The following is a 21172-nucleotide window of genomic DNA, read 5'->3' on the forward strand; positions in this document are numbered from 1 at the left end:
TCCTGTGTCTCCCAGCAGTGCCAAGTTGGAGAAGCTGAAACAGCCTCGCAACGCTCCCTATCAAAATTGGCAAGCAAAATAAAGAGGAAATTTGTGTAAATGCAAAAATATTCCATCGGAACATACTGCCTTCAATTATTTTTGGACCTATTCTAATGTTCATGGAGGAAGCAAAAGGAATAGTAACTGCATATCCAGTGTCGGCAGCAGGAAACTACAAATAGCACAGCACACCATGTTCCAGCTTCAGCTGCACCAGGCTTCAGAGCTCTTTCCTTACAGTCAGGATCGGACGGACTGGGAGACAACTGCTGCCAGAGTCTGGGAGCATGAAGCAGGAACTACGCCATTACTTGGTTAATGTTCTGCCCTCTTGCACTGAAAGGTCACAAGTGCACTGGATGATCCAGTGAAAATTGGACAGAAAGTGGCCCCAGACTGCTGGAACTATGCTATAGGGCATGCTTAGCATGAAGGAAACACGCATCTTCCTCATTCCTGGCTGCAGCAGTGGAGTGAGGCATTGTTATTGTTTTTACATTCCCATCAAAAAAGATCAGGTTCAATTCCAAGTTCTGTGGAAGCTACACATTTAGCTGCCTAAAAAAAAAGAGGCAGATTTGGCAGCACAGGGCAGAATGAATTGATAGAGAAAGATGGAAAGCAGCGAGATATCTATTTTACACATCATATCAGGACTCTCACTGCAGGACAGGCTTCCTATGTGACAGGAGGCAAGGCAGTTAACCCCTGTGGTTTTTAATTCCCAGTTTTTAGCTTTTAACTTTGCATCCTTTGTACTTTCATTTTGCTGCTCCAAAGCCAATCCAGCTCAACAGCAATCAGTCTCTGTCAGATGACTGCTCTTGCTGATGGACAGCAACCCACATCTAAAAATCAGCACCACAAATGCCTTCAGAAGATTCTTATGTGCTTTGCATGTGGAGTCTGAGCTTGGGTCATGGAAGTGTTACGGGAGGAAGTTTGTACCCTCAGAGCTGTCTAATCAGAAACAGACTTGTTACAGCAGACACAGACATGTCAACAGTAGGCTCTAAAAGGAGTCCTGCCCCCTCCTCCACAGGGAAAGAAATGATGGGTGCAACAAGGGCAGGTGGCATTCACGACTAGAATAACATCCATCAGGAAGAGGATTTCGGAGATATATTTATCCAGTTCCCTGTACTGTTCTGCTCAGCAGGCAAGGCAATCCCACACATCCTCAAACCAGATGGCAAAACTGGGTTTGTAGCTGCTTTTGGTTGTAGAGCAGCACAAAGCAGTTGGTGCACATTTGTGAATTTGTCCTGTTGTTATTAGATTTGTCTCCAAGCTTTCTACTGGTGGATGGAATGGCAGAAAAGCAAATGTTCCCAATGCTATTGGTACATAGGGGAAGACCCCCTCTGTGGCCTGGACTGATAAATAAGAAAGTAGCAGGATACAAGCCCAACACCGTGAAAAAGCTACGAGCTCCTTTGGAACATCATGAATAATGAAGACATCTTGGTTGTACAATCCAATTAGCAGAAATGAACTCTGTGTGTGCTTTGAGGGAAGTTAAAAACTTCTATAATGATCTCCTGGTCTCTCAAAAATCTGTTCTTTCCTACAGATACCAAGAGTAGGATCTTAGTAAGTGTGACTGGCTGTGGTCAAAGTAATGAACAATTCCCACAGCCACTCCCCATGATTACTTCCTGCTCCAGCAACTCTTCAGTTTAGATTTGGGGCAACAAATTGTGGATGGCATCAGCAACCTGTCAGAAGCCTACTTCTTATAAAACAGAGCACATGTCAGCTGCATCTTTAATTTGGAGCTGCAGCCTGCAAAGACTGCAAGTCCCAGCATGTAGGTTCCTGAACCAAGACAGAAGCTATACAGGATTCATCTTATTCTTAAAGATCAAGGGGTTTGCACGTATAGGTGCTGAAGAGGATTTACCTCACAGTTCCCAGATAATTCTTTTGTGTCCATGACTAGGTGAGGTGGGTTGCAGATTTGACATAGTTTAACTGCCACTCTAGGAGCCTTCCAAAGTGGAAGGTGCTGATCCTACTCTGAAATCTCCTTAGCACATGACAACTGTGCTCACAGCATCACAAGGAACTGTCACCACACACTGTGCACAACCACCACCTCTAACAGTTTTCCTGCTTCTTAGCAAATTTTGTTCTTTTATTTGTTTAAAAAAAAAAAAAAGGCAAACAAAAAACTCCACCTGTCTGAGACCAGGTAAACCCAGTATTGTGGGGAATCCATGAGCCTAAGCCCTAACACCTCATGGTGCTTAATCCATGCCAGAGAATGACAGAGAACACATTTGAATAAATACTCAAAATTAATGAAAAACTGCTGTTGCAGTGCAGTTATTGCTACATGCTTTCAATCTTCACCTGTTTTATTAGAGCCACATTTTTCTAAGATGTGTGAAGTAATTAAATAAAAGTGATTAGAGCTGGCACAGTTTCATTTGGGAAAACACACAGATTTTTAAGAATGGATACACAGTCTCTGCCTTTGATAAGAATTTTCTGTGTTGATCCTTGGTCCCTGGTTGGTACTATTAGAAAGGTCTTGCACAAAACACCCTAACTGAAGCAGAGTATTTCTGTTCTAAAGCAACCCAAGTCATGCATGCATATGTATCTGTATTCAGTAGGAATGTCTCCATACTCTTTACATCTCCAAGGGCATTTTTCTACTGCAAATCTGCATTTCTTTGTTGGAAATAGCCAATACTCCACTCAGATTCAGCACCTTACTGTACTAGGTGTTGTACAAACAGGCACTTCACTGTTGCTTATGCACTCAGCTCAGTCTCAATTTAAGCCTCCTTTCCATATCATCTATATAATCATCCTTCTGACATTTTAAGAGCCAATACTGTAAGATGATAGCTGCCAATTCAACAGTTTCAGGACCCATCTGCACCCAATTTTCTTTGTTCTGCCTGGTACTAGGAATTCTGTCAGAACAAACAACTCATGGGGCTTGTCTTCTCTGTTGTTTTAGTTTCAGAGTGGGCTCAAAGTACAAAGGATGGTACATGATTATGATCTTCTATCCACATGGCAGCTTATTTAGACTGATAGCTGACTCTCCTTCCCAGCATTGGCATCCCAAGTCTGATTTTATTAATAGAGAAGAACATTTGTCTAGTGAGAATCTCTATACCAAAAAAGGCACCATATGCTAAGGGAAACTTCAGATTATAAAAGAAAGCATCTTTTCACTGGCAGTACGAGGTGCCAGATATGGAAGCAATTTTTCAGGAGAGAACAGATATTGTGTGCTCTGTGCAAGAATCCATACGCATGAGAAAAGAGAGAGATAAAAACATGCTATAGCGACTTAAAATACTCGGACTAAATGTTGCTCTTGAGCAACATTATTCCAGATCCATAAATGTAAAGGTCTGTATATTTCTTTTATAGAAGAACTAATTGTGTCAGGAACATTTTCAAAGCTTGCTTTTCTTGTGATAGGACTATTGCAAGCCCTGGCAAATCAGGCTGCCAATAAAGTGGCATATGTGTACTAACTTAACTCCTGGATGCAGAGCTCTAATAGCCCTGCCTCACTGATAAACAGTCCATGGGAACTCTTACAGAGACTGTCAGTCTTTCACTAATTTGAGTAGAAGCTGAGACTCTCTCTGCTTTCCACGAACAGGTCTTCATCTTTTTAGCAGACAGTTTAGGGAGACCTCCAGTATGCAATCAGGTCAGGGGATGCAGCTAAAGTGAGCCTGAAACTGAGTTGCTTCACTCAAAGAGAGAAGCTGCTTTGGGCTGAGAGAGTAAGGTACCAACAACAAAACGAGCCCTTGGGATCTCTGAGAACTCTTTTTTCTGGGACGATGGCTAAGGGTTTTCCTTTGTTCTTAGCAGTAAATTCTTGGTCACTCTTCTCATAAAGCTCTCTGCAAACACATGCATGTTGCCAAACACAAACCCCAGTTCAGTGCCTTTCCCAGTCAGTGACTGTACCCCAAGGCCTCTGCACAGACATTTGGAATGGGCTAAGGATGAAAGTAACATGCTTAAATGAGACTCATTTAGACCCTTAGTCAAAGGTCTCTGCAGAAGACTCTAAGCCTCTTGACTCCTTTTATTGCAGAAGTCTTATGGAGCTTACCACAGGCCTAACAACACTCCCGTGTTCAAAATCTCCAGGAAAGCTGCTTACTGTGCTGCTGTGATACTCATGGTATAAATACTTAGATGGCAAATCCAGGGCATGCTGAGTTCTGTACACCAATGCAGTGTTCATGTAACTTGAATGAAATATAAATCCTATGCAAAAATCCATGTCTAATCCATGCTTATTATGCCTGTATAATTATTACTATTAAATACCATTTATTCAGTAACAAATCCTTTTGCAGTGAAACAGCACAGGGGGCATATATACTTCTCCTTAGTGCAAGACACTAAGGATGTGCTCTCCTTATTAATCCTGATTCTGGCTCTTTCCCCTCTTAATATGCTTTCTGTCTCCTCCCGAGTCCTAATTAACCACCCCCCTAGAACTCATTTTCTTTATGCTCGTTTCACATATGACAGCTCTATCAGCTTCTCAGCACTTTCCTCACTGGTTTCCCAGTCTCACATCCCCCTTACAGTAATTTCTAAGCCAACATTTCACATGAAATCTTGGAGGCAATTGTATATATGGCACATAGAGCAACAAAAAAACCCTAAGCACTTCCAGCAGTGAAATGAGAGAGGGGAAATGGTCCTTCACTAAGTGGATTTTATCTCAGTCAGGAGTCTGTCCCAGGTGCCATGCCTTTTGGCATTACACACATCCTTAAGGGTTAATATGACACGTTGTAAGCAGGAAATTTCTATCATTTGCTTATGTATCACTTCCAGGGTCTTTGGAGACTGCTAGAAGAAGAAAATGTAGTGGTAACGGGAAATGAAGGAGGAAGTGAAGATGTTGCTGATATTTTTAATCTTTCTTATGCTGCTTTTCCAGAAAGTCAGCTAAGACTCATTTCTAGGAAATGCTTCCCCACACGGCATCACTTGACTAAAGGAGCAGCTACAATTGCTCTACTTAATGGACTGTAATAAAATAAACTGCCTCTTATTAGCAAGAAGGATCATATCATCAGATTTGTAATGCATTTTATTACAGAACATACAGCATCAGAATTTTTAAGTGCTGTATAAGGGGAAGTAATGTATGAAACAGTTCAAGTGGATTGTACTGTACGATCACAAATGCACTGATAGTTTCCTTTCTCTCAAACACCAAGATAGCAATGCTTCTTTCCTCCAGTCATTTTCCTCCCCTAAACCACAGTGTGAATTTCCACCATTTGTATGGTATTATTCCATCAAAGTAATCCTGACTCTTTTAAGACAAAGAGTAATTTGCAGAGCATTCCTCCCTTTTGAGGAACACAAACCTTTGGTAGCTCCAAATATAGAGTGAGCTTGGTTCAAATACTGAAATTGTATACTTCTTGGATAGTCTTCTCTCCCCCTGACTTTGCTGTGGAGCTAGAGCATCTCTGTTTTCCTAGACTAACTCTGTATGGTATTAAGTTAGATTCTAAACCAGGAACTTCTAAATTTCATCTGGCACTTCAGAACAAGCGTTGATGAGTCTATTGTGCTTCTCCTAAGAATCAACAGGAGTCTTCCCAATACTTCAATTAGGAATGAGAATAAAACACTGGTGGACACTGATTTTCCTCCTTCAGAAACGAAATGCCCCAGTATTCATTTCACTACTGAGGGTTGAGTTTAATAGCATCTATCCAGTAGAATGACACATCAGTTCCCTTATTTAAGGAGAGTAGATGGAGGAAAAAGCCTGAATCAGCGCTGTGTGTGAGAAGGGAGGGATGCAGTGTGTGCTCATTGGTGCCCACACTTGCACAGGAAGAAATGCAGGGAGGATGCAAGAGAATTGCTGCAACTGTTACTCCACTCTACTCCCCTTCAGCCATTTTGTTTATTCTCCCAAAACACCATTTCTTCTCCAAACTTGTCTTCAATCATTTGAACTCTGCATTATTATTCTGTTCTGATCACTCTTGGTCTCACTGAAGTATAGGGAAATAGGAGCAACAGCTGCTGTGGGGTTGGGGCTGCAGGCTGTGGACTCTGCTCCCTCTTGCTGTAGCCACCTGCAGAGCAGCAGTACCACAGCAGCCCCCAGCAGCCAGCACAGCTTCCCATGCCCTGCTCCACAGGGAAAATCACAGGCAGAGCTATGTTTTTCAAAGGGAAGCTTTAGTATGGGTAAGGCAGATGGTTTTAACTGCAAGCCTGCTATTTCACTGCTCCTTGAAGACTAGATGTGGCCTGTGGTTTGCCACTAGACTTTCTACAAAGCTAGCCCTATCCAAAGAAAATGTTTCTCCCACCACAAACTTCCAGTGAAATTCACTGGCGGCATTTTCTACCTGCCATTGCCATCTTTTGGACTTTGCTTTTGTGTAGTAGACTCTGTAAATCAGAAAGGAGAAGGGGAGGTGAGGACAGACAGAACATGCAAGTCTCCTCTGCCTCCTGTTAGGTGCTGACCCCAATGATATTATAACAGCCTGCTCTGTCTTTGCTCTTTTACAAGTTTACAGTAGGGATCCTTGGTTCTGTCCAGCTGATGACTATACTGTTTATACTGAATGTAGACAACGCCAATTACATCATGATAGCTGTTTTTCATTCACATACATGCCAGGGTAGTAAAATAGGTATGGAACCAACCCAGAATGATGTGGAAATTCCTACAAAAGTCAAGTTGTGTGCCAGTTACAAATGATTTCCAGAAGAGCTGCAAAGTCCAGAGGATATTTTTGGTCTTTTTTTGGTATTTATTCAAGTGCAAAACATGTGGACTTTTGCCTGAATTCTTCTCCCTGTCCAGATTTCAACCAACCAATTAACATTTCTCAGATAGTTCTAATACTTGGATCTATGCTGATTGCAGGGTTTTTGTTTAAAACAATACTCTATTTAGACTGGACCACATTTTTTTTTCACATTACTAATGGCTAAAAATATTTTCCCTGCTACCCAGTAAAAACATGGTGAAGTCTCAGTTCTAGTCTCAAAATCATATATATATGTACATACAGATGTATATATTAGATGAGGAATGAATTTGTTGCACATTGAGGGTCAGGGCTACAGCAGTGGCTGAAATGTGTTATTTATCAGCAGATCGTTACAGTCAGCACTGCACAGCATGTGAACTTCCTCACACCACTCTGCCAGAACTCCCTACGTTGGCTGACCTGCCTGCTGACTTGAGCTTCAAGGAGCTTCCACTCTCCATCTGGGGATTCAATCTTGCTGCACTGCTTGTGCCTTTGTGAAAATCCAACTTTTCCTCTCCCTTGGCCCCAGCACTGGAAAAAAACGCTGTAAATGTCTGATTTGGAGACAAAGTTTCTCCACAGACAACTCTGCTCTCTCCTACTGATTTGTGTGGGAGAAGCCCAGTATGTGACTGCCACCCCTTCCTTTTATTTTGCCAATAATTTGAGTTGCTCAGCACAGAACTGACCAGACTTTCTGTAAGTTGTAATACCTGTAATTTGAATAATTAGTGTGTTCAGGCAGTGACTGTAATTTATAAATGTTGTCATATAGGAGGGGAAAAAAGTGCATTGATTTGCTTTGAAAATCTGGGATATTTTAATACTGAGGGTTCAAAAATTAACCTGTCTTAAAATACTGTGTGTTTTTCCTTCTTGTCCCCCTCCCTCCCTTTTTTTTTTTTCATCTCATCTTTAAGAACTTTTCAGGTAATGAAGACACTTGACATTTTTAAAATCAGAGATGTCCAGAAAATGGAAAGTCCTTGTCTGTTTTCTCCTTATTAGAACAAGTTTCTTTAAATATCACCTAATGAGTATACAGAGATATTTTAAAAGCCCCTAAAACCTTATTTATATTCAGAATTTTATGTCGAAGCTTGAGCTTTCACAGGGTATTAGAGTTGTCATTTGATTCGCACTAAATGGCATATCCAGGTTACACAGAAAATAGCTATGCCTCTCCCCAGGAGATGAGGACTATCCTGGCTCTGCTACCATACCTATTTGTAGAGGGTAGAGTGTAACTGAGCACATGGAGGTACCAGGAAACTTTAAAATTCAATGCACAGACACACTGTGGTGGCTGTTACACAGTTGAGACAGCGCTCAGACTGGGTTTAGCTCTGAACATTTTATGAGACAAGTACTTTCCAGTCTGAGATGGTCAGATTGCTTCAAAGAGATCTGCAAAAGGCAGGTAAGGGGAATAAGCACATCAATATTTTACATCAGGCTACAAGTGCAAAATATGAATCAAAAGGGTGTGCAATCTTTCCTGGAAGAATTTTAGGGACTCACAAACTGCAAAGATTAAAAACACTGATTTGAGAGTATAAACCAACCAAATATTTTCTGTTCTTTGGGAAAATGTAGTAGTTCAGGAAAGGCAAGCAGAGCTATTCAAAGGAGCCAAAGCAAATCTATAGGTTTAGTTCATGTGAAGTAGAGGAGTAAGAGATATCAAGAAGATCACAATGCCAGTTTTGCCAATCAGGAATTTGCTCAAGACAGTCAGTGTTAAAAAGGCAGGAATCTCATTCTCACTGCTTCTTCCATCTCCTCAAAGCTTCATTTATCTGCTAACTTGCTTAAATCTTACACTTAACCACCTGAGAATAACATGTACAAAGAACCAAACTGTCACAATGCTTGGACTTGTAGCACACCGTCCTTTTATGCCTGTTCAGAAAGGGAAAAGACATCAGAGCCTTCTTTCAACACTACAGAACTGAGGGATATGGTTTAGTGATGGGCTTGACAGTGTGAGATGACTGGTTGGACTCGATGATCTTAAAGGTCTTTTCCAACTGTAATGATTCTATGATCTCTCAGAATAACGCTTGGCAACAAGAACTTCTCAGACACTGACTTGGATCTGAGAGCATTTCAGCTTATAATAATACTATTTTGATAAATAAGAATTTTCTGATAATAATAGCAAATAACAATAATAAATATACACTTTAAATTGTATATGTTAGTAAGCAGTGGTCAACTGAATACTCCCAAAGAAACTGAAAATCCAAACTGAAGCACTGACTGAAATACAGCCACCGCTGGGAAGGACAGCACAGAGTGATCTCTTTATCGCATGCGACACAGAAGGAAAAAGGAGAAGAAATTGTAGCATTTGGAAGCAAAACTCTGCTCTTATGCATCTTGAGCAACGCTGCAGTGACTCTCCTTTTAGAGGGACTCATCTGAATTCAATGTTTTTCCCAATAGGAAGATTGATTATACAACGATAGAGCCTTCTCAGTCTTAGCATCCCTTAGAGATATTTAGTATATGCATTGAAAACTAGTATCTTGTGCCTTGCTCTGAACTACTAAAGATTCTATTTGTCTCAGCAATGTGCTTCTCCCGGATGTTTTAAAAATAATATTAATTTGGAGTTGATGAAAAAAAAAAATCCTCTTTTTGGAGTGAGACTGCCCTGCAGACGAGGTCTGCATTTCTTCTGCTATTTGTCCTGAGTCCAGGCAGACACATTAGTGAAACAACTGGATCATACATTAAGTGCAAAAGATTCAGAAATGGGTGCTTTTGATGGATATACAGACTAGATAAACATAAGTCTGAGAGCTCAGTTCCTTCCACTGAGAATACCCTGCTTCTTTGGCCTGGAATTTTAAATGTGCTGCATAGACTTCTCACAAAACCACCTAACAAGATGTTAAGCACTTCTGCATTAAGAAAGTGAGACTGACAAGGCACAATACAGTTTTCTAAAATAAATTCTCCAAAATCAGTACCTGGATATGCTTTTGGAGGCAAAGTGCATGCAAATACTAGAAGCAGTACGAAGCCTGTTTTATTGTATATGACTGCAACTTTAGGTGCTGGTGTGGATGAGATCTGGTTAGGAAATTCTGGTTGTACAGTCCTTTCAACAAAGCTGACAAGCTGCTATCTTTGCTTGCAGGGATTTCCCTATCTACTACAGGTTCCTGAACAACCATCTTCTGAGAGGCAGTGAATGGGTTAGTAACCAGGCAGCAGTACTGCACATCTGTAAACCTAAACCTAAATGTTACTTACCTGTGCTTCTGATACTCTAAATACTTCTGTGCACTCTATTTCATTTTAAGACACCCTATATGCTTTCCAGGCTGATACCCTACATTATAGAAATCTAGGAAATATGGAGTTGCAAAGCAATTTCTATAGAACAATTTAATGTTAACTATTTCTCAGATAAGACCTTGCACTGGCGAAAGGGAATCTTGGCCACTGACTCAGTGGCAGGTATGAATTCAGCTGTCATCCTTATGTGCTTTTTAATGCCAAACAGCCATGGTGAGTTTTGCAAACTGCTACCATTTTAGAATACTTCCTCTTGGTCTGTTTATATGTTTAACCTAAACACAGCCTCAGATCTCATGCTGTGGGAACTAAGTGGGCATGTCCTTGGTAAAAAGCCATTACTAAAGATTTTACCAGTTGCAAATCCTGTGGTGATTTTCTACAAAAAGGAAACTGAAAATGTTGTCTGAGATAACAATTAGGAGGATTTAAACTACAAATTTCCCATAGACTTGCATGAAATGCAAACAATAATCATAGTGAATCAAACCCTAAAATCATTCTTCTTTAGGTGCTGTGACATGTAGATAAATATAGTTATAAGCTTAGTAAAAAAAATCTGAAATAAAAGAGCCTGATTCTCGTGCTAATTTCTACCAAATGCACCCATTGTGACACAAAAAAGCAGATTAACTTACATCAAAACTGACACAGACAAGTTATTCTTGGATGTCATTATGCCTGTTACACTCAAAAATTAGTTCAGTGAATCTGGATTACGAGTCACATGCAATACATCAGCTGGCAACATGAGATTTACACCTGTGATAACTACCTTACGTTGCTATTTATAGCAAAAAATGTTCTCATGGTCCTTGTGATGAAGTCTTAGTTAAAGTAGGAAAGGAACAGGTTATTTCCTACCTTCTCAGCATCTTGCTCAAAAAGCCGGAGTTGAAAGCACTGGTCCAGTTTCAACTTGCGGACATGCCACATCTGATGCAAGTGCTGGCGGGTAGAATGCAGCTTGTCTAAAAGGCTGGTGATCTTTGGCACAAGACTTTGAAAATCTGCACTTCCAGGAATGCAGTTCCTACCAGAAAAACCATCACTGCATCTGATGCATTGTAATAACCTCTGACCCTCACGATCCAGTTCTTCCACAGGAGCTTTAATCACTTTCTTCTTAAGCTGCGTGTGCTCATCGATCAGCCTTCTCGAGCCCTCAACATCAACTGGAAACTCCTTCCTAGCCAACATTTCCTGGAGATCCTCCAGCCTTGATAGTAAATGGATGGCACTGTTGAAAAACTCTTCCAAGGAGACACGCAACTCTATCCATTCATCGTGGTTGTAATCCAAGGACCCTTCAAACTCATCTGTCAGTTGAGAAGGATCTACGAGTTTTGCCAGGCCTTCAACAGATACCATACTTGTCTAAGGAAGGGAAAACAACAGCATTTGAATCAGTGACTGTCTAATCAGAAATAACAGTGCAATCCATAATTAGCGTGAAGGGATTATTTTCCTCATCAATACATAACTGAAGGAACATTGTAAAAGATGCTGAGAACTATGTTTAATTTTGATGAATTGATTGGATTAAAAACTTTTCCATCAATGGCACCGGTTTATTCATTTATTAAAAGACATTTATTGGAATAATGTCTATCTTTTCCAGCTGGCCTGATTATCAAAAACATACAGTGGAATTCTTCTGACGTAGATAATTTTAACCTAGTTGGACACTGAAGATATCTTACTGCAGCTGTTGGATATCTGGACATGATTGTTCATTAAGCAGGCATCTGGTATTACAGGGAATCTGCTGCTTGTGTTACATGCAGGCTAGTGGCTATGCAGCAGCTAAAGTTTTAAGCATGTGAACTGAAACGGGTTTTGTGACCTGTCAAAACATAGAATGTGCTGGGATTTTTGTCCCAAATTAGTCTAGCTGGCTTTTGCCATGGGCAGATCTCTTTCATATTAGTAATTTCCAATGTAATTAAGCCAAAATCCATGTAAAAGTGAAATGTCATTGGGGTATTAACAATTAGAATTTATTGCTAATAGAAAGTACTGCTCATGAATCATATACAATCAATGAGAGATGGCTTTAATTAACTCAGACTTAGTAATCAGCAATACAGAAATGTACTGAAAAGCAGCTTACAGTTTAAGGACACAGCAACTGATGGCTGTTCCCATTTATTTCAAAGAAACTATTTTTTTTCTCTCTGAAATATGAGCATGACGTTTCACACGTTACAAGAGATTTTCAGTGTCGCCATGCTATCACCCAATTTGGCAGCCCTTAAAGGCTTGTGATGTTCATCAGTGACTGCACATCTACCCCCTAAAGATCAGGCCTCTGAAGAATGTCAGAGTTTTTGCTCTTCAGTAGAGGCACCCAATAATCACAACAGTCTTGTAAAAGTCATCTACAAAGAAAAATACCTCAAGTCCTGACCATCATCCTGAATTGTGTCCAAAACAGAGGGTTGCCCACTGTTTTAAAGTTAATAGTAGACTTTTCTTCCAATTTTTAACCATCTAAAAATGCCAGAAATCCTGCAATGTATTAAAGTTGGGATTGTATTGAAATTCTCAGCAGAAATATTATTTTGAAACTTTCTCTTGCAATGTTCTTTGCTTTGAGGAAAGGGAAAGACAGGGGAAAGAGTCAACAATGGGCAGGAAAGTATGCAGCTTCAGAAGGATTTCAGATTTCTAAACCTCTTGACCTGAACACTGACCCCTTGAAAATAACTTGATTTATAGTTTAACTGCCTGTCAAGAACAGGCTTCTCTTCACGGCTGATACCTGGGCATTCGCTCTGCGGTTTGTCAAGCTAATGCGAGCACTACTCCTATCATGAATGGAATTTGACATGATGCTACTGCAGAAAGGCTTTTCATTTCATGATTTCTGCAGTAAATTGATTCAGTTTTGTTTGTTTAAGGACTTCTTGAAACTCTCATGAAAACAACCTTAGTTAGGCAATATAAAGTAACCCTTTCTCAGGCATCACCTGTCTTTTAGAAATCACTTTAAAAAGCTCTGCCCACTATTTAAATCCTTTTGGCAAGAGAAAGAAAATAATCCTGAAGGTACCTTTGAATTAATGCTAACTAAGCTGCCTGGTCCATTCCTCAATGTGACAGGAAGCTTTGGAGTCCACATACATCAAACCAATCCTTTCTCAACCCCCCTTTTCTTTGTGTGATGACCTGTGGGCATGCTTTACTCTCTGGACTGTGACACAGAATCATTCTGCCAGAGTCTCACAACACAAAATCCAGATTGTTAGCCTCTACTAAGGGTCATACATTGCTCTGGCACATGCATAATGCTTCCATTAAGCTCAAAAGCAGAACCTGGCCTTAAAACTGACACTGGTTACTGCTGAGTTTTTAGATGGAGTCATTCAACAGAGACTTCCATTGCCTCCCGCTGAAGTCTGTTCCTGCCAAGGACCTTGTGTTTGATCACAGCTGTGGGAAATCACCATGATGGTTCAGTGCAGAGAGAGTACCTGTGTGCTGCCCCACATAAATCAAATTAATGTGAGTCATATTGACCTGCAATGCTTACTTGATACTCCATGAGCTGCCCCAGAGCCTGAGCCTACTGATAAGCAATTGCATAGACAAGAATCCTTTAAAAGACAAGTTCCTGGATTGAGAGGTATATATTGCAGAAGGTCTACTGTGCAGTGGGCCTCAGAAAAATGAGTCTTTTTAAAATCTTAGATTGAAGGATCCATCAGTTCTCAGTATCTGCAGGGGGTCCCATAGACAGCGAAAGCGCTGACTCTCCTCCAGTCCAAAAGTTCGTGACCCATTACGGACACCCATGGGAACAGCCCAATAGACAGATTAAGACTCAAAGGCATACACATGAAATGGAAATATCCTTAATGAGTGCCAGCATGTACAGCAAATGAGTCCAGAGCTTTTAACACAATACAGAGTCACAGCTGTAACTATGAAGAATAGCTTGACCACGGTTTACTCTTCACTATCATCACAATTCCACACAATAAAAAACATTAAATCAAGTCTCCAGAATGTGTTTATTCATTTTAAAAACAAACAAATGTTCACAATAAATATTTGAACTCTGTTACTTTACTTCTATGTTTTGAATCTTTAGGAAGATATTGCTTTTTTTTTTACTAAAGCACTGGAGGACTGGAAATCAGTGTTGGATATACATTCATGAACTGGCTTTTCTTGGGCTACTATGGGACTGCCTCTTAGTAGCCATATATATTTTAAACAGAAGCTGCTCATGCCCAAAAGCTATTCTATTACTAATCTCTGCACAGGCTCTCTCCTCCTCCACAATTTTCTGTACTTAGAGATCTCCTTCCTTCTTCCCACTGCCCTGATCCCTTTCATTCCCCACAGGCAGCATTGCCAATCACATGGTTCTGTAACGGCAGCCACTTCTGCCAGGAGCAGTGATTTTGGTGTGAGGAATCTTTGGAGGTAACATAAAACTATACTGATGGTAGTCTTGCTTTCAAAGGTGCATAGGGGATAGCAAGTGAAAGCTATTTTAATGGCTGAGTCCTCTTCAGTAATCAAATAGTGTGAAGACTCATTTAAACAAAGCAAAATTTATGAGTTGACTGATTTTTTTTGCGACACAGAGGGAAAAATATGTACAAATGCTTGAATTGTGAAAATAATGCAGAAATTTGTTAATGTTAACATCAACCTAGTTGCCCATTGCAATTCAAGGGTGCTTATAAGAAGAGGTTGAAAATAAGGACATATTTGTATCACAGTGACTTCAACAGATATTGAAAATATACTTAAATGCAGCCAGCATTAAGAACTACAGAGAAATTATCTTTGAGTCCCAGAGATGCAAAATCCGAGTGTCTCTCAGAGATTAACGGATTAGTAAAACAGGCAACGATGTGACTGTTTCTCAGTAAATTAAAGAAAAACAACACATGACTAACTCAGGGCTGGGCATGGCTGATGGATGAACACTTTGTGCCCCTGAGCTTTGCTTCTCTTTGAGTAAGAAGCTGAAATTCACAAAAAAATAAAGTGCGCTAAGAGAACACAGTTGGTTTATCTTCACCAATGAAAAGTTACTAAAATTCCCTTTAACTATGCAGTGGCTTTAGTTACTTCTCAAAGCACCTGTGTGAGATACCTTACCATAGAACCATAGAATCATACAGTGGTAGGGTTGGAAGGGACCTTCAGACATCATCTAGTCCAACCACCCCTGCAGAAGCAGGTCCACCTAGGTGTCATAGAATCACAGAATGGTAAGGGTTGGAAGGGACCTTCAGAGATCATCCAGTCCAACCCCCTGCAGAAGCAGGGTCACCTAGATCAGGTCACATAGGAACATGTCCAGGCCGGTCTTGAAGACCTCCAAGGAGGGAGCCTCCACAACCCCTCGGGGCAGCCCGTTCCACTGCTCTGTCACATATACTCATTAACATGAGTTGTTAATGTTAAGTTGTAAATGGTACATTTGAATTGTAAATCTCAAATAAATTAAAGCAGTGACAATATACAGGTAAATTTAGTATAAATGTCTTTAATAAAAAATTGCCTGCACCTGAAGCTGGGAAGATGTCAACTAACAAACCCATACGTTAGATCTAGAGAATTTTGTCTGATTTGATGGGGTTTTTTTTAAATAAGAGAAACAAAGGAAAGACTGAGTGCAACACCATAAAAAATAAATACCATGAAAATACCCTCACCAACATGAACTATGTATGCAAACCTCTGAGGTGAAATGTGCATCCATTCCATTGCACCAGTGTTCTGAGGGCATCCTGATGCCAGGGCATCAGCCCTTTCCTGCAAACAGTCCTCAGCTGTCTTTTTGACCCCCATTCACAGGGCTATTTTTTTATTTACCAGAAGAAATTTTCTTATTAGAGATAATGGTTTACCACAGATCTCTCATACTGCTCTCACCTCAAAGATGAACTTGGAACTGCCAAAGTTCGTTTTCTGCTTCTGCCAGAAATTATCAGGTTTTATAATCAGCGCAACGTGGATCTCGGCAGGAAAGGCTTCTTGAAGGGTCTTTAGGAGAGGCTTGATCAAATCCCATTTGGATCCCCTCATATCGATAATTACAGTGAATCCTCGTTTACAAACATCTTCGCTGTAGGAATAAAAGCACATCAAGATAATTAATATTGTGGACAGTCATACCGGGACTCCTGTTGCTAGTGTTCGGTTCTATCCTTCAAAACAAAAGGCAAAAGGTAGTACAGCATAAAGGCTATGTGAAAGGCTGAGCTAATTTTAACATCATCTAATTTACATGACATTCAAGTGTCTGTTTTACAGTTTAATTTCCCAAATGCATGTAATTCAAATTTTCACTGAAAACAGACATACTTTCACACAATTGAAAGCAGAATCGAATACATCTGTATAGATGCTGTCTATGTGTACATACAGCGGATCTCACTTTCAACATACTGAATTCAATCCACAGCCAAAGCCAACAAGCAGTATCCTGTGCCTTAACATTGATGGCCACTTGTAAATTTGAGTGCCTTCATTTTTAGACGCCTCTTTAAGGGCTTTTACGAAAGTGTAATTTCCAGAAAAGTGGCCAACAATCTTTCCCTGAAAGAAAGGTCCTTGTGACTCAGCATGTGCACTGTTAAAACTGGGGCCCTTTCCCCTCCTGATTGATCTTCCAAATGTTGCAGGATCTTTTTCAATCTGCAGTCATACTTTTCTGCCAGCCTGTTCTCCCTCCTTCTCTGAAGTTCCAGAGTTATCTGACCCGGTCATTGGCAACAGAGGTAATGGACATAAGCTGGAACACAAAAAGTTCCACTTAAACACAACGGAAAACTTCTTTCCTGTAAGGGTGAGGGAGCCCTGGCACAGGCTGTCCAGGGAGGGTGTGGAGTCTCCTGGTCTGGAGGTTTCCAAACCTCCCTGGACGTGTTCCTGTGTGACAGGATTGAGAGGAGGCTGCTTTAGCAGAGGGTGGGACTGAATGATCTCTAGTCATCTCTTTCAACCCCTACCATTCTATGATTCCATAAAAAGTACCAGAGCATTAGCTTGCAAACACATCTTCCCTTTTTCCCTCAGGAGAAGAGAGAAGAAAGAATAAAAGGACATGTTGATTCAAATAAAATCTGGGCAGTTTTCAGCACAGCTTTTCCAGAGAAGCAGTGTTGCTCCTCAGAAAAAGAGATGTGGCTCAAAAGTGTCATCCTACATTTGATGAGATATAGGAACTCTACTCCTCTTCCTGACCAGCTATTATATTTCCCTTGCATGGTACTGAAGTCTTGAAAGCTATGGTGCCTGCCTTAGACCTCTAGCACTTCCACAAAATGTAAAATTCCTCATCTTGGTAATATTATTGGTATGGTAAATGAGTAAAATTCATTGGTGATGCACCAAAAACGCCAGAATGGTCTACCTACTGATCTGATTTTTTTTTCCCCCCAAAGTAGAATGGAGGCCACAGCCTCTTCCATAGAAGGAGAAGCTGTTGGAAGAAAGGAAGTGTGAAAAGAAGAAAGGAAGAGTGGAAAGAAGAAAGGAAGAAGAAAACAGAAACAGCAGTTGAGAAAGAAGAGAAATATGACCGAACCAGAACATATTTTATATAAGGAATGTAACAGTGAGGGACACAACAAGAAACTCTTTTTAATACATGAATATAGCACCTTTGACTTTTCTGCAAACTGGCCATCAACATAAATAGGATCAATATTGTGGACCTCGAGGCATATATAAGGTAATATAAAATAGCAAGTGTCGATATCATTGGAATGAATCTGAAATATGCTGAGGACAGATTATTGAGTACGGTTATAATGCAGAAATTGTAAGCCTTTCTTTAGCCTCCACACAAATACTCTCAGTGCACCAACACTCAGTATCATTTTCACTATACTCTGCCTTTCAAATTCTTAACACACTCTTTCTGCTAATAAGATCCAGCTCCCAGATATCTCACTGAAAACAACTCTATAAAGCTTACTACCAGGTTTCTGGGCTGGAACAAGGACAGGGTTCTTCCATAGGAGGCACACTGGACTAACATATATAATTTAAAGATAAAAGCCCTTGGTGACCTTACCAGTATGGAGAAAGCTTTGAGCACAGATGGACTACTCCATGGCAAAGTGGTTTTTGCCATGTTAAGAGAGTTTGCTAACTTGAACAGTCTCACCTTAGCACCAGAAAGGAGTTGACAAAGTCAACAAGCTCAGTCCTCTGCCTTAACATTATTAGCACAGCTAGTGCAAAATAAAACTAAGAAGACCAGGCACTTCCAAACACTGTCAGGAGTATAGATTTTTTTATTCTCCTTTTACCTACTGCTGAAAGGTCAGACATCTGATCCTTCCATAACTAATGCCAAAAAAGGCTGTAAAAGAATCTTTGTTGGTGGTGCTACTGCCTCCTGCCCTTTGGAATGAAAGCTGAGACAAAGAATCAAAGCAGAAAGGGATGAATAGAGGAGGCTTTGGGTTTGTTTTGTTTTTTTCTTGCAAATCTTTATAGCTTCTTCAGTAACTTCTGCCAACTCACCAATTCCCGTTACACTGAACTGATTTTTCCAAGGATTGATTTTTCTTCAAACACTTGACAAAGAGATCTAGGAGCCATCCAGGCACATCGAGAGCCCCATCAGCAGACAAAGTAACGGGTAAGTGCGATCTGTCTTTTCTGATATAAATAAACATCCACCATGTCCCCCGCCATTGCAACCACATCAAGGCATAGCCAGTACTAACTTCATTCCAACTCCCCATGGCTGCTGCCAACCTGACAACTTACCAAATCTCATCTTGAACAATAACTTTATTTAATACTTTACTGATGAACACCAGAAAAAAAAAAACTTTTCAGTAAGCAGAACAGGAATGTCCTGAGGGACTGAAACCTTCCATTTATGAACCTGAACTCAAATCTCAGACTCATAGAGACCCAAGATTAGACTCTGCCCCCAGCTTCTGAGCATAGGTAGTGTGACATCATCTTGACACCCATGATTACAGACCACCAGCTTGCAGCAAGATATATGTTCCAGAAAGGGGAACTAAGAGATGTAACTATGGGCAACGTTCCATATTTACTGCAGGTTTATAGTCGCTCTGGACCCTGGAGGTGCAGAGAAGCAGTGGAGGGAGCAGACAGCACTGTCGCCCATTCCTTTCAGCACACTATGTCAAAGCACGTGTGTGTGAAAAAATGCTCCACAACATTTTATATTACTACTTGCAGATTTCTGCAGACTTCACGGTATGTTTTCAATGGAAGAAGAAAGGGTAACAATGCCTCAGCTTGCTCTAGTAGGCACAGGAAAACAGTCACTGACTCCGTGGGCCAGGCTGGGACATCATCCCATGGGTAGAGTTCAAGATGCTTCCTGATTCTTGTCCTGGAAGAGGCAATAAGCAGCTATTCTCTACCTGCACTATCCACACTCCTAACTAGATCAAATTTTCAACAAGCTCAGGACATTTTCAAGTATGAAACCAAGAGGCTGCAAGGATGAAGGAGGAAAGGAAGGAGAATAATCATGGACTTCTTAGGTTCGAAACACACGAAGAAGTAACAACTATGCCATTAATAATACAAAACTCAACACAATGCTCTTAATTACAAGGAGGATTTCCCTATTTCATTGTTCGCATAGGCATGTAAATTCCAGTATGCAATAAGTGAAAAGATGGGTATTGCCTTTCAATTATAGTGCAAGTAGTGTACAAATGGGTAGTATCCGTCATTACAAGCAAATGTAACTGTCTCCAGAAACTTGCTTACAGTCCTGCAGAAGTGGCTCTGCTTGCACTTTTTTCTCCTTTAATGAGATGAATGGTACTAACCTGTAACAAGACCTGTGGGGCTGTAGTCTCATCTACAGAATTTGATCTCCCCAGCACAGTGATAATTCCATACATTCTTCTCTGGCTCTTTGCAGAAGATTAGTACCTGATTTCTAAACCTGCTTGTCAAAAACCATTATTTAACAGGGTTTAAACTGTTGCAAGGCAGACAGCTGTCTGCTTATTATTTCTACTTTCAGTTGTGGAGTGTGCTGTGGAGAGGGGTACCTTTGAGAGCACTTAGACTATACAACCAGGCAGCAGGTTACTAATCAGGTACTAGTACCTCAGAGAAAGTAGAGAGAGATAAGAAAATTACTAAGATTGTAAGCTCTTCAGGGCCAGAACCATCTGTCATATTGTGTTTGTCTAAGGAGCTCGCCTTGGTGGAGGTCTCCAGGTACCTCTACTCATACTACTGTCTTCAACTGTCTAGAATGAATTAAAAAAAAAATGACCAATCAGGAAACAAGAGATCTAAAGTGAAAGAATTAAAAAAAAAAAGAGTAATAACACTCTGAAAAAGCACAACTGAACACGTGTGAAAATATGGAGTGCTTACAGAAAAGTGAGGACAGCTCATGGGCAATTTACTTAAAAAAAAACCCTAAAAGGCCAAAAGGTTTGCCATAGCAAAAAAAGATGAAATATGCAAATATTTACAGCTCTTGATAGGGTCCTAAAAAAGTTGGCCTTGTGTAGACATAATGAAGCTCCCACAAACTCTGGTGAGTCAGAGCAAGAAAATTCTTTGACAGTCAGTCATTTTTCTTCAGTTACCTTAACATGTATTGAGGAAATGACCCTAGGTTCTTTTTGAATAATCCAGCCATGCTTGTTCAGTTTACTGTTTAAAAGCAACAACTCAAACCCTTCCTAGTTTAGCAATTGATCGGGGCAAGCATCAGTAGCAATCAAGCTTCCTCTGCTCTGTCCGAGCAAGACATGCTTTATCCCCCTCTCCCAAGACACTACATCAATCCACATACCTATTACGCACAAGTAATCATTTTAGGATGGCAATTAATGTTGATTGTGGTGCTTAATTTTTTCCGGTATTGATATTTGACCAGAAACTGGAGAAAACACTCAGATCAAGGTATTTGAACAATCCATCAGCCTTTTGGCTGTGCTCATCTGGACTAGATTTGCAGCGGTGAGCACAAAACATTTGATAGCTGACATGTCATTTCAGCTGCTACAGTGCTTTTA

The 21172-nt window shown here is 40.5% G+C and overlaps 1 protein-coding gene across 5 annotated transcripts in view; it reads right to left on the reverse strand.

Moving 5' to 3' along the window:
* Window positions 1-21172, reverse strand: part of KALRN (kalirin RhoGEF kinase) — a 527013-nt gene that overhangs the window by 301583 nt on the left and 204258 nt on the right. For all 5 annotated transcript variants that reach the window (XM_062005204.1, XM_062005203.1, XM_062005205.1 and 2 more), the window contains exons 4-5: window positions 16056-16248; window positions 11019-11531 (exon numbers count right to left, since the gene is read on the reverse strand). In XM_062005204.1, coding sequence (XP_061861188.1) covers window positions 11019-11531; window positions 16056-16248 — 706 coding nt within the window. The remainder of the gene's footprint in view (window positions 1-11018; window positions 11532-16055; window positions 16249-21172) is intronic.

This window comes from Colius striatus, chromosome 11 (genome assembly GCF_028858725.1).
Source record: "Colius striatus isolate bColStr4 chromosome 11, bColStr4.1.hap1, whole genome shotgun sequence".
In the NCBI taxonomy this organism is placed as follows: Eukaryota; Metazoa; Chordata; class Aves; order Coliiformes; family Coliidae; genus Colius; species Colius striatus.